The sequence below is a fragment of the Sander lucioperca genome, chromosome 11 (genome assembly GCF_008315115.2).
Source record: "Sander lucioperca isolate FBNREF2018 chromosome 11, SLUC_FBN_1.2, whole genome shotgun sequence".
NCBI classification, from domain to species: domain Eukaryota; kingdom Metazoa; phylum Chordata; class Actinopteri; order Perciformes; family Percidae; genus Sander; species Sander lucioperca.
In genome coordinates this window covers 21,806,186-21,819,731 of record NC_050183.1, presented here as the reverse complement: position 1 = coordinate 21,819,731, position 13,546 = coordinate 21,806,186, and the positions used below count along the sequence as shown (strand labels likewise).

The 13,546-nt window shown below is 39.7% G+C and overlaps 1 protein-coding gene across 3 annotated transcripts; it reads right to left on the bottom strand.

Moving 5' to 3' along the window:
* Positions 1-360: 360 nt before the first annotated feature.
* usp1 (ubiquitin specific peptidase 1) lies at positions 361-13,079 on the bottom strand. 3 transcript variants are annotated; one of them, XM_036007674.1, is made up of 9 exons: positions 12,786-13,079; positions 11,813-11,996; positions 10,731-10,875; positions 7,087-7,188; positions 6,136-6,302; positions 4,877-5,589; positions 4,199-4,357; positions 3,690-3,891; positions 361-3,055 (listed from the first exon to the last, which is right to left on the bottom strand). In XM_036007674.1, the coding sequence occupies exons 1-9, from the start codon at positions 12,970-12,972 to the stop codon at positions 2,272-2,274; spliced, it is 2,643 nt and encodes an 880-aa protein (XP_035863567.1). In that variant the 5' UTR covers positions 12,973-13,079; the 3' UTR covers positions 361-2,271. The 3 variants fall into 3 exon arrangements, with proteins under 3 accessions (XP_035863567.1, XP_035863566.1, XP_031139881.2); XM_036007673.1 differs by having other exon boundaries at positions 6,136-6,305; positions 10,731-10,872; XM_031284021.2 differs by having other exon boundaries at positions 6,136-6,305; positions 12,786-13,078.
* Between the last annotated feature and the right edge of the window lie 467 nt (positions 13,080-13,546).

Below are 13,546 nucleotides of genomic sequence, written 5' to 3'. Positions count from 1 at the left end.
CTGTATTCAATTTCATGTGTGCACTTTTTTATTTACGGTGTAGCAATGCATTTTACAACTTGAAAGTTTATGTAATTCAAAAAACTTAAACATGCAAAAAATGGTACCATTATTTATCATGATGCTTTATCATTTTAAGTTGAACAAATGTTTTAAAGTTAGGTACTTTAAACATCCTTGTATAATTTTATGTAGTTTTGTTTTGTTTATTTTAAATATTTTACTAAATAAATATTTTAATGTTCAGTTTGGTGTATGCTGGTCATCTTGGTTCCTAATGTGTTATTTTTGAGTTTATGTAGGATTAACGTTATGTTGGAGAAATGAGTAAGATGTGAATAAGAGAGTATCACCAGAGAGGACATGTGAAGGTAAAAACTTTATTGCTTATAGAATGAACCTGACAACATTTAATAACAGAATTAGGTTTAGGAGTTTACAGCAGACAGCTGTTGTTGAGGCTGTTGTCATATTTAACCAGATCTGTAAGCACTTTGTTAAATTCCATAACTTGCTCTGGAAACCTATCCCATGTATGTATGATTCATGCTGAATTAACCGAATATGGCCCATAAAGGGGATTACTCACTAAGCTAAATAATATTCCCTGAAACCATGATTGGATTTATAAACCCTCTGCTGTAGAACCTGAAATGAATGTCACCTTTACTGAATATTTAATGACTATTTTTCCACACAAAGACATGACAAGAGACACTGAATAAGCACAAAACAAATTCAATCCTTTATCAATAGGAACGTCTTATGAGCGTTTACAGGGACAGATTCACAAGTTCTGAGAGTTTAACTTTAAATCTTCCATAATTCCCTTGCTTGTCTGTGAGCACCTGAACATGAGAGAGCTGGCTAAAGTGTCTAAAAAAGAAATGCTGAAATCCAGTTGTTGGAATCAAATGGATTTCAGCAGTCCGTGCCTGAAACAATGCGTGACATTTGTAGATGTCTGAGTGCAGACGTTCAGATGTGTCATAAATAGATTTGCCTCCTTTCAAACTTGTTTTAGTCTCATAAATATGTCCCTTTGCAATGCATTCTTGTCAGATTACTGCTCAAATGTTTTGTGCTTGTTTTGTCTAAAACAAACTAAGATCCTTTTCTTAAAAAGTAGAAAAACAACTGAAGGTAGGTCATATGCTGTGGAAGTCAGACTCTCACTGAGCGGGGATTTGACCTTCTCTAAATTAAGAAACTAACCCTTTACATAACAGATCCAGATTTCAGATCCTTGTTTGCACATTCAAATGAGCAAATTGATAGTTACACACTAAATTAGATATGAAAGATGAACGAGGCAGTTTTTTATAATCTTGCTGAACGTATATTATAAAAACTTTTACAGCTAATTGAAGAAATATACATTTTACAGTTTCATGTATCGACTCTGAGTTGGCACCTTAAAAAGCTTCTGATGTCTGGACTGAGCGAGAAACTTATCACCCTGCTATTTGAGTATAAATTATGGTACCGACAAAATATGTATAGCTTGGCATATATATTAACATCTCGGTGTGTTTTATGTAAACAAAAATTGCCATTGTAAAAGTCACAAGTCAGTCCAACGCTAGGTTTTTTTTGCCAGAATAGAAAAAGTATAAGGAATCAGTGCAAAACAGAAACTTTTGAGGAGTTGGTATGGGAAATATTTGGCTTTTTGTTGAGTAATCTATTCCTAAACATACACAACACCGACTGTCTCTTGTAATTGCATATGAATTTTAGAAACTTATTCAGCTAGAAAAAGATAGACATTCTCCAACATTTAGAATTTTCACTTAATTACATTTTAGTTCAAAAGTGCTTTTCCAATTTGTAAAAAGCAAACGTAAAACGTGACGTGTGTGTAGATGACAGAAAAACTATCAAAGCCAGAAATAATAGAACAGGTCACTGTACTTAAGTTTACAAAGGCAAGAGTCACCCAAAAAAAAAAAAAAAAAACTCAAAAAGGTGAAGTAACTCAGCACGTAGAAAGTTAAATCCCTATTTGTCAAAGTATTTCTAAAATATGACTTTGAACCTAAATTGACAGAGACTGAGGTGAGAGTCCACAAAAGGATCTCAACAGCCATTGGTCCCACACGGAGACCAGACTGTTTGCTCTTCAGTCCAGTTGCTAATATGACTGCCACAGTATTCTTGGCAGTGTTTCTAGTATTGCAAAATACTTTGTCTGGGTGCCCAGCTACCAAAGAGCATGTCTGGCACAACACCCCCCTCTCTACAAAGTCAACAGTGTGCACAGTGTTCATGTTAGCGTCCGTGTTCAGGCATCCTTCTGTAGAACAGCAGGTACGGTGTCGATGACGAGGACGTCTCAGGAGAGCAGGCTTGCAGGAAATCCTCCTCCTCAAACAAACGCACCTCAGAGTCATCAAACAGCAGCCATTTGCCCTCATATTCAAGGAGGTTGTTCAAAGCCTGCTGCTCTGTGGCCTCCACGCTGCCACAGGAAGTTGTTAATTCCTCCTCTCCTACTCTAGCCTCCTTGTTTAGTCCTGCTTCAGTTTTTTGGCCCGTGCTGTTGACGGGTTTCCTCCGTTTGGATCCCTCGGTTGATCCACTGCTGGCTGCTTTTTCCGTGTGTTTGCTGCTCCCAAGCTCACAACTAGACAGACTCCTCTGGCCTCCCAGGAGTCCAACCCCGCCCTCCGACAGCTTCTTTCCTCGTGTTTTGCTGCTCACCAAACTCGCACCCCTCTGACCCCTCGCATTCAGGCTGAACGACACCTCTCCATCATCATAGTCCAGTGCTTTGTCTTTCACCCGTGTTTCCTCTTTACGTTCCTTCTCCTCTTCCTCCTCGGTTTCTTTCCTGTCCTGCAGCAAGAGCTTCGCATCTTTCAGATCGGACATGTGGACGAAGGCAGTATAGTGGCCGCTGCTGATGGTGATACCACTATGCATGACCACGGCAAACAGCTGATAGCGTTGACCGTTGGTGGACGCGGGCCGGGTGCACCACTCCTCCAGAGACAAGGTCAACGGGGTTTGCAAGGGAGTGTTCACTTTAGACAGACCTGCGTATGGGTCCAAGCTGGGAGGAAAAGAAACGGGGAGATAAGTAATAATGTCATGAAATATGTATGAAAAACACGCACCACGATCCTGATCCTGTCACTGTATTCAAGAAGACAATTCAGAATTTAGGTGAGACTTCTCCTGTTCTATTCCTGTGTAACACCAGGCTTCATCAGTTTAGAGATGCACCGATTACAACTTTCTAGGCCGATTCCGATTTTCTTTGAGTTAGGCCAGCCGATACCGATTTTAGCGGATTCCAATTTCATTTTTTCTAACCACTTTACAGCACACACAAATATTTATTTTCTATCTTTTCTTTAATAGAACATTTTGCACAGAACATTTTTTTGAACAGATAATGGATCACTATAGAATAGAACTATATAAATTACTCCTGGTGTGGGAAATTCACACACATCTAAAGTGCAATGTTAGAACCATTTCCTTCTTTTCACATCCACTATCCAACTAAAAAAAATTGATTTTGGTTTTTGGTGTACTATAGACATACTATAACATAGTATGTCTATGCTCATCATAAAAAAGGTACTGCAGGACATAAGTGAATCTACAATATTTTGTTAAGAAAATACTAAGACAGAAAACTGACTGAAATAAACATTAAATGTTGTTCTGCATCAACTCACTCTAAACTGTTGGCAGAGAAGCGCTTCAGGTGAATGGTGATCACTTCAGGAGTTTTGTCAAACAGCAGACTTCTCTCAGCCTCTGTGTAATGATGACACGTCTCGCAGAAGTATTTGTCCTCCCCAACAATGCGCTCCACTGAAGCAAACTGGGCGATGGCCCATTTCAGCGTCTTCACCTCTGGTTTGGGATCAGGAGAGACTGGGGGGGGGGGAGGGGGGGGATAGCAGTTATTGAATTAATCATGTTATTTTTTGTCTGGAAGAAAGAGGAAGGGTGTACAGATAAGACTGCACACCAAATTTTATTTAGCAGACGGTGACATTGTAATAAAAAAAACTTCAAAAATATGTCTGCACTGTGCAATCATTTTAAATGATGACCTTAGCCAAATTGTTTGCCACAGCCCATGCTTAGAACTTTCAATGATTCATGGTACGGGGACTTTTTATTAGACTGGGCGCAAAAAGCTGTTGTACAAATGGTAGTTCAAAGTAAAACTGCTCACTCTCAGAAAGGTCGTCTGGGCTGCTGGGTTCGTCATCGAGCACTGGGACACTGATGTCCTGGAAGTCCTCTCTCCTCTCTGTGAAGCTCTCGCACTCCAGACAGCGAGTCCTAAGAACCAGCCGGCCCTGGAACAAGTGGTCCATCAGGTCCAGGCCCTCTGGATAGGACAGAAACACAGTTGGATTTTATGTCTGAGTCACATATAAACTAATGCTGATTGCTATTTGGCAGGGCAGAGAAACTCCTACTACAACGGTTTGATAACTGCTTTTACAATAAAGTAACCCATTAAGAGAGAAACAACACTAAAACCAACATAAGAAAGGCTATTTGAGGCCACATATACACTTTGATTATAATAACTTGGCTAAATCACATTGGCACACTTTGTTCTTAAAGGCTAAACCCAGCGGCTGTAAAAAGTAAATTCCTCTTGAGTGAAAGTAAATAAGCAAATCTCTGGCAAGTATGACCTCTTAATTCTCAATTTCCTCATAAGTTACTAACCTGTCAGTTTATGAGTTTAATATATTTATCAATTCTACTTAATGAAACCTTCATTTCCAGCACCTGGCAAAATACAGTAGATCACCCATATTAAATCAATACTAAATAACGTTAAAATAACTTGCTTAAGTACTGCTATTGTCCCATTATTCTTAGAGTAATCTCATACCGTGAAGTTTTACTGCCTTCTTGTCTTCAGCCATGTTTTGTGGTGAACTCTCCTCACTGGTCTTCTCATTCGGGCTTTGGTCGCCGGTCAGTCCATTCTCCTGCTCTGGTTTGTTTTGGTTCTTCACACTCGCGGAGCTGATCTTCCCCACGCTGAGGAACTTGGAGAAAATACTCGGCTGTTTCCCAGAAGGCCTCAGCCAGCTCAGCTTAGATCGCTTCTTTCTTTTCCCATCGGACTCTTTAGATGCCTGTTCACCTTTCCCTTCACTGTCACTCCCTTTGTCCTCCTCCCTATTCAGTTTCTTCATCCCTTCATTCTCCGCCTCCTCTTTATCTTTGTCTCGGGTGCCGTCCATTGTGATGCCACTGGAGGACTTCCTTTTGGAGCGAGTGAGGGGTCTATTATACTCCTCATCAGATTTCTTAGACTTGACAGATTTTGGCTTCTTTTTAGCATTTCCCACTTCAGTGTCACTCTTTCTCTTGCCACTGACTTGGCCGTCCTCTTCTGTGGGAGTTTTGGATTCTGTCGCAGGGCTGCTTGAACCCAAATGGACACCAGCCTCAAGTTTAACCTCAGTCTCGTCGGCATCCTCCCGATCCAACTCCTTTCTGATGGTGACACAAGCCTCCTGGATATTTCCCAGGATGCACTGCAGCACCTCCTGGGCGTCATGCTGAAGATAGCCCTCATACATGGGGTTCAGCTGCCTGCAAAACACGTAGAGCAGTCACTCACAATTAGTTCACTGATGGATATAAAAAGAAAAGTACTTACTGACTGTTGCTCAAATGAAAATAAGTCATTTTAACAGCATAGATTTGGGTTTCACAACTTAGTATTTTGACTTTTTTTTTATCATTTAAATGAGTTAAATATAATAAAAAACAACCCATGCATTTATCACAGCAATATTCTATATATATTATTATATTCTTATCTATAGGTTTTGTTGCACAGTTTCATGCTAGTGGTTAGCTTCTAATTGTATTCATAATTATAAGATTTGGGTGCTTGATTACAAAATGGTTTAATAAAAATCTAAACAATGATAACGAGGTGGTTTACGAAAAATGTTTCTTAAATAAAAGAACATATACAAAATTCTACTACAAACACAATTTGTTTAAAGTGGAGTTTTGTCTTACACTACTCATTCATTTGGGTAGAAATGAGCTACTTTAATATTGGAATGCATCATTTGGAAAGCAATCATTCTGGGCACAATTTATAATTCAAAATAACCCAAACATTACCTGAGTGTGTGGAGTATTTTTCGAGGCGGAGTGGCGAGTTCTCCATCACTGAAGCTGTCGGGGTTTAACAGAAAGCTGGACTGCAGCTGCTCCACTGATGCTATCAGACCGCTGAAGCTCCCCAGGAGCTCAATTTGAGCAGACACATCTTCAGCCACAACTTCTGACTGCTGAGAAATATAATAAAAATACACATTTATAAAATAAAAAGGTAGGCTATTTGGATTGTAACGTCATATACAGGGGCTTGCGTTAGTTTACACACCCATGATAAAGTTGACTAAAAAGAGGGAATAAAAAAAACAAAACAAAAAAACATCTTACATCACAGCCTTAATTAAAAAAATTAGGAAAAATCCAACCTCAACGATTGGCATGGGGTACTTTCCATAAAATCATCTCTCAATGCAAATCAAATCATCTATTAAGCTAACTGAAATAAAACCATGCCAATCTCTAGGTATGGTGAAGGCTATGTGATGATGTGGGGGGACTTTATCAGGATGCAGAGTATCCTGGATCCATGAAATAACTGGCCTTTAAAAATAAAAATCTGCCTGCCTCTATGGGAATTTAACATAGGGGTGTACTTACTTACTTAATTAGTGGTGTTGATTGAATATGTTTATTTCTGAACCCAATATTTGCAAAGAGAAACCGTTTTTTTTTTACAGCCATTCACAAACTACACTCCCAACCCCCCTCCCTCCCTCCCACCACCACCACAATGTTACCGATGTGAGATAACTGCATTTGCACTTCAAAGTCTTTTTAAAGCACTTTCTTATATATTTTATCTTATTGTGTGCGTGTGTGTTTGAGCAGAGTGAATGAAACTGTTTTCTTGTATGAGAGAAAAATTCTTGTATGTGAGCATGTAATGACAACAAAGGCATTCATTCGTTCAAATGTAAATTTTGTGAAACTAAAAATCATTTGTATTACACCAACCTCTTCACTTTGATCAGTTTCTTCCTTTGGTTTGTCTTTTCTTTTAGACAGGTTGTAGAGTTTCTTCACGCCTTCTCGGAGCCCTGGGCAGTAGTACAGCACCTGCAGTAACGACCAGACATCAACAAGATTAGTCAACATTATTCAACCTTGACTTCTTTACAAAAACACTTCCTAAATATAACTTTCTGGGCAGAATGTCCCTCCTTGAACACAATCAAGTGACATACTGCCTTATAGGTGGCCTTCATCATAGGTGTGATTGGCAAAGGACAAAAAAGCAGGAAAATATACGGCGCACCCATGACGCTGCGACAGCCCCCTCCCCCCCCTCATTTTTTTTAAAAAATAAACCATTAAATGGCACTTTCTGGAGAGTTTTGTGCAAAGAAATGGAGAAATTGAGTCTTACATGATATGTAGGTATTAGGGCATTTAGCATTTACATTACTGTTAATCAGTCATCACTTGATTACACATTGCATTACCTTGTTATAATATAAATAATAATAGTGCCACATGAAGAGACAGTACAGCATATGACAGTAGCAACAGCTGAGAAGATTTGGGTCTGTGGTGACCAGGTCCACCTCACACAAACTTCCTTCTCCTATTCTCTCTCCTTACTACCACACCCACACCCACACCAGCCCACATTACCACGCCCATGCAGCCCCACCCACGGACATTTACGGATTTTTAAACATTTAATGTAACTGGCAAACAATGCTTTCTACTTTTTAAAGAGCACACGTTTATAACAAATTTTTATTTATGCCGTTTGTATGCTGTTACTGTCATTCTCTACAGTATGTAGGTATGTAGTATGTATGTTGTCACTGTCTGTTCAATTGTCCGTGTTTCTCTGTTGACACTGTACATATTAAGTTATAACTCTAACTCTGCAATTTAAATGTTTTTTATGGCTGTCTGATTATACTTCAGGGTTTTTCCTTGCTCAGAATTTGTCTTTGCGGGAACACACAAAGCAGGGGGGGAGGGGGTCTGGGGGTCCTCCCCCAGGAAATTCTGAGGGTAAATGACTTCAATTCCTGCATTCTGATACATTTTTAGGCACCAATTTATGGTAAAAATGTCAATATTTATTGCAAGGAAATCACAAAATTCTGGTGGCAGGTAACAATTCAAAATACAAAATATAATGGAATATTATTATATTCAGTAGTCCAGTAAGGAGGCTTTCACATCCGGGACATGGGCCAGATACAACAACACTTGACCCTAAAGTCCAGTTGTTTGTAGGATTGACTTAGGCTACTTAATCAGTGATGTTGAATATAGCCTAGAGTGTAACGGACCACCACAGTTCATACATACATGTGAACCGCGGATTAATTGCAGAGTTTAATCTACATAGTGTAAAACTACTACGTGAATGGGGCACAGCAGAAAGACGGAGTAGAGCGACGCTGCTTGTTCAGGGTTTTCATGTGTACTCCTATAGGCCTACACTTTGCATCAGGCGTTAAAACCAACTGTACCGAATTAGACTACTATTTAACGCGAGACGTTTTAACCGCTAATAAAACTGTCTCAATTTAATACTGATTCCGTCAGACGGCCGCGCGGACAGACAGCAGTCGGAGTTCTGGCAGAGCTCTGCGCCGGTCAGCAGCGGCTTCTCACTGTACAGCCGGTCCCCCAGAGCAGCATGATCACCAGGAGGGTCCGGTACAGCCTGAACCCTGCAAACGGAGATCCCGTTTGAAGGTGACATGATTGATTTTGACTGAACGTCTCAATTTAAGTAACCTCTGATCGGGTCGTAGCAAATTAAGTAGCTACACTAAGTTTAAGATTAGGTGTTGGTCATTCTCAACACCTTTCTACACACACACACACACACACACACTTATCAACTCTGGACTCTGTGCTGCTGCCGGCCTGTGTAACGTACGTTACTCACCATCGATCGACTGTTAGCTTCAGCTGGCTAACGTTAGCTGTCAACCTCCCGACTAGCTAGTGATCTAGCGAGGATTAGCCCTTCAGACCGCAGTGGACTTCAGTGGACTCTCCATCCAATCTCCCGACTGGACCTTCGTCTACCACAACTGCCGGACTCTTTCAAATACATGTACTCCCTGTCTCCGCCGATCACTTGGTAGCGTTGGTCAGCTGTCAGCTTACGCCAGCTAGCTTCTGTTAGCTTCGACCGACTGACGGCTCGCCCAGCACATCTTTTCGCTGTAGAGCTCTTTTAGCAATGTTTCCCGGCTCAACACTAAGATAGTGTGGGCCACTACCTTTCTGCAATGCCGAAAATGGTGCTCCTAAAATATTCCTCACTGCAACTTCTCAACGTCATCTGCTACGTCGCTTCAGCTTGCATTGCCAACATAAAATAAAAATATTGTCCCGTTGTCGGCTTCAGCTAAGAAGATAGTTCGCCCCCACACGTCCAAAATTCTTATTCAAATAACCTTCCGCAACGATTGCAGGCTCTTTGGTGAAGCTCTGCTTTGAATGAAGTTACATCGTGACAAATTAATGGACCACTTGCGGAGTGATATGAAGACATGAGTCAGAGGCACAAAAAACGTTGACAGCAGTGACCGGTCATTATGTTTACCAATACCCCCGACCTGTGCCTTGCGACACCCCAAAAGCGGATTTGCATGATTTACGAGAGCTTCATTTTCAGGTCAGAAAAGCCGGATTTCCGGAATTATCCGAAAGAATCACACCCCTGCTTCATGAAGAATTGCCTCGCATATATTGTACGTTCTTTCCTCTACTGTCTCTTATTCCAAACAAGAGATGAAATATGACCCCTCTATTTGAACAGGTGCTGAGATCATACAAGTGCCTGAATGTGTGATAAAAAAACACCAGTGCCTGTCTGTCTCTGTACAACGGAACCCTGCCAATACAGAGCAGCCACTTATCTGCAGGTTTCATCTCTTCTACATCAGCCACAGAAGACACCGTTTTGTCTACTATGCCAACATTTGTGGCAGTGTCAATGTTCAACTTTATTCTAGGTGACAAAGAAAGTAATGTTTAATTACTTCATGAATGATTTCCTGTTAAGTTGCTTTGTAATTCTTTATGCAAAAAAAGTATTTGTTATATTATATAACACACACAAAAAAAAGAGTAAAATCCAAGACGAAGGTCAGATGAGACATGAATCACAATTTATCAATGTAAACAACTTATAATGTCCAATGCTTGATACAGAAACTGCTTTTCACGAGATAAATACAGACCCTTTTCAAATACAAATGACGGTCCTGGTTGCCTAAGTTTAATACTGAGTTGTTTAGTCAAATAACCGATAAAGTGAATTCATTAAAAAGTGCGTTACTTTGGCTTCGCTACAGCTCTGTGTCTGTCCCTCTGCTTCAGTTTCACTCACCACTGAGTCTGACTTAATGTCCCACCCACAACACTATCTGATACTATCTTTTACTGGGTATTATGTTGAAAGTTTCTACTTTATTAAATAATTGCTTCAAGCATTTAAACAAAGTTTTGCGTTAATTTTGACTTGAAGATTTTTATTTTCACTGTATGTGAATGCACATCGGTTCCAAATATCGGGTATCGGTAACGGTCTTGAAAACCCAGTATCGGTCGGCCCCTAATACATTTCCACTCTGTCCGTGGCGATGACCCACCTGTAGGATGCTGTTCAAATAGCAGGTGTTGCCCAAGTTGTTGAGCCCCACAAATGGCACCACGGTCTCTCTCTTTTCAGATGGCAGCAGAAGGCCAGGTGAGGCTGGACATGGAGAAGGACCAGGGACCATCTGACCGCAGCTGCTAAACAGTGGAGAAGAAAACATTAAGTTTCAAATTAAAAACAAAAAAAACATGAGCAGTTACTTATTAGTGGTTTGATTTTTGCAGTTTCCCTAGGGCTGGGCAATATGGTTGCAATCATTATACACTGTTGTACATTACATTAAACTCCTAACATGTAGGGGTGCACGATTCAGAAAATATCACGATTCGATATCTAGGCTCAAGATTCGATTCAAAATTGATTCTCGATTCAAAATCGATTCACAGTATGTAAATGTAGTTACTTTCCCCATGTGATTGCAGTAGACATACAATTAAAAAAAAAATAAAAAATATGAATCGATTTTTGGATTTCTATGAATCGATTGAGCTTGAATCACGATTCAAATATGAATCGATTTTTTTGCACTCCCTACTAACATGTATAACCAAATATGACTAATTGGGGAGTTTTTATTTACAGTTTGCTCAAAATCAGTAACATTGAAGAATGACATTTGTAAAACAATATCATGACTACAATTTCAACATATTAAAACGTTTTAACTCTTTAATCTTTAAACAGTGTTGCAGGACCTTCAGTGGTCCTTGAATGGTCTTTAAGGTACCCCTTGCATATAAGGATTAGTCTGGGTTTCTCAGCCTTGTCTGGCTTATGACCATATTTTTAGCTTTCCTTTCCCCAGAAAATTGAACAAGGAAACATTTCTAACCAAATATATAAATAATATGGATAAATATAAAAGATATCCCGTATTTATAACCATTAACATGCCCTCACAAAGGCTGTGAAATTAGTACAAACAAGAGTATAATTGAAATTGTTTGAAATGTGTGAGAATGACTGGCTGGCATGCTTTTGGGTAAAGAGTAAGAGGCAGCAGAAGGGTAATAAATTAGTGTTTCGAACTTTGTACGACCCTAACTAAATCACACATTGACAGCACAGACCAACCTTGCCTCAGGCTCCTCTTGTTCAACTGTTTTGGGTTCATCTGCTTGAGGTTCAGAGAAATCCAGAGCCCGTTTAGTTTCTTTCTTCTGGAGAAACTTCAGAGACAGTTTACTCCTCTTGATGGGGCTCCCTAGCGCCGCCACAACATGTTCCCCCTGCAGACCTGGCATCCTTTTTCCGGTACCTGGAGGGTGATTTTTCTCTCAGTTTAATTCAAAGTGGCTTTATTGGCATGAAAGTTTCAATAACAATTTTGCCAAAGCATCAAAATACAATTTGTCCAAATATTCGGACAGAACACAATAATCAGTAATATGAACATTAACACAACATTAAGAACGATTTATATTGATTACCTATTCAGTATATCTTGTGAGTATGTGTGTACAGTAGGTGTGTATTTATTTGTGTTAATGTGTGTGTGTGTAACGTTATATTATTAACTTGTTGTGTCGGCCTGATTTAACGTCCCTCCGGTCTAACGTTATCTCTTTCTACTGAGATTCAACAGCGCACCTCACTGGTCAGAAGAGGAAATACAGAATTTCGTTGAGAGCGAAAGTCACTAGCTACGCACTTAGCTAGGTTAACACTGCGCAGTTAGCTAGCTAGCTAGCTATGTAACTAAAACCAAACTAACGTTAAATATAGATAAAAGTAACGTAACGTAGACAGCTCTGGTTTACTGAGTCCAATCCAGTTACCAACTGAACAACGAATTATATACAACGATAGCCGGCTAATATGATTACCCCCTCAACATTTGAAATAGAGCCGTTAACATTAGCAACTGTTATGTTATTATTAGCGTTAGGACATAGCAAATAGTGCACTTTCCAGACAACACCGCGACAAACTGGGTCAAAACGGTGCGGTGAAAAAGTGGGAGGAGAAAACAGGCTGCACGCCGTTTTTAGCAGTTCGCTTAAACAAAACTAAACTCTGGCGATCCCTACAGCATTTTCACTCTTACCTGAATGAGTTAATCCACTTTGAAGTTTCATATATTTCACGAAATATCCAGTTTTTGAGCCATTTACTTGTTTGACGATTTGGACGGTGTAGAAACAGCAGTTGGCGCTTTTTCCTGTTGGAAGACCCACTACTGGTGGCTGGTGGCTACATTGCCAGTGAAACACCGACACACAACAACAAAACATCCGGCAAAAATGTTAGAATAACGGTCACCCCTAATATTAAACTTAAACGTAATGCTTACACATGTGCGTAGACTTGTGTTAAATTATATAAGCCGATATAAGCAGAAAGAGTTACATTCCAGATCTCAGGCATATATTAAATTACCTATTTAAATAGGGCAGTTTCAGAAGCCATTTTTGTAGTCCTTTGCAAAGCTGCGTCAAGTTAGTTTGAATAACACCGGTAGTGGTATTTCTATGGATAGATTCTTCCTTTAATTTAAAGGTGAAGAAGTTGTTGGTTGAACATGAATCCTACACATGATCTTTAATTAATGAAGAGTCAAATTAAGCCACATCTAAAGAAGAAACCTTTTGTAAAGGCAGTGTAATTGCAGTTCAGATGATAACCTATTGTTCTTGTAGTTTTACAATCTTGGCAATCCTAAGATTTCAGTCCTGGTTGGTTCTGTGTGAGTGAAAACAACAGAATTGTGCTGAGAGTTAGCAGTCTGGAGCATAGAAATAGAATGAATCTCATTTTATTTTTATGGTCTTGAGTCTTGTTGTTGATAGGCTAGATGAGCTTCAAGAT

Bases quoted from the DNA above. Each gene is read 5' to 3' on its own strand.
- usp1 (XM_031284021.2), bottom strand. From the start codon at position 12,972: ATGTTTTGTTGTTGTGTGTCGGTGTTTCACTGGCAATGTAGCCACCAG. The intron at 10,876-11,812 runs GTTGGTCTGTGC...TCCACTGTTTAG, and splicing joins CAAGAGGAGCCTGAGGCAAG to CAGCTGCGGTCAGATGGTCC. The intron at 7,189-10,730 runs GTGGGTCATCGC...TCGTTACTGCAG, and splicing joins ATTTGAACAGCATCCTACAG to GTGCTGTACTACTGCCCAGG.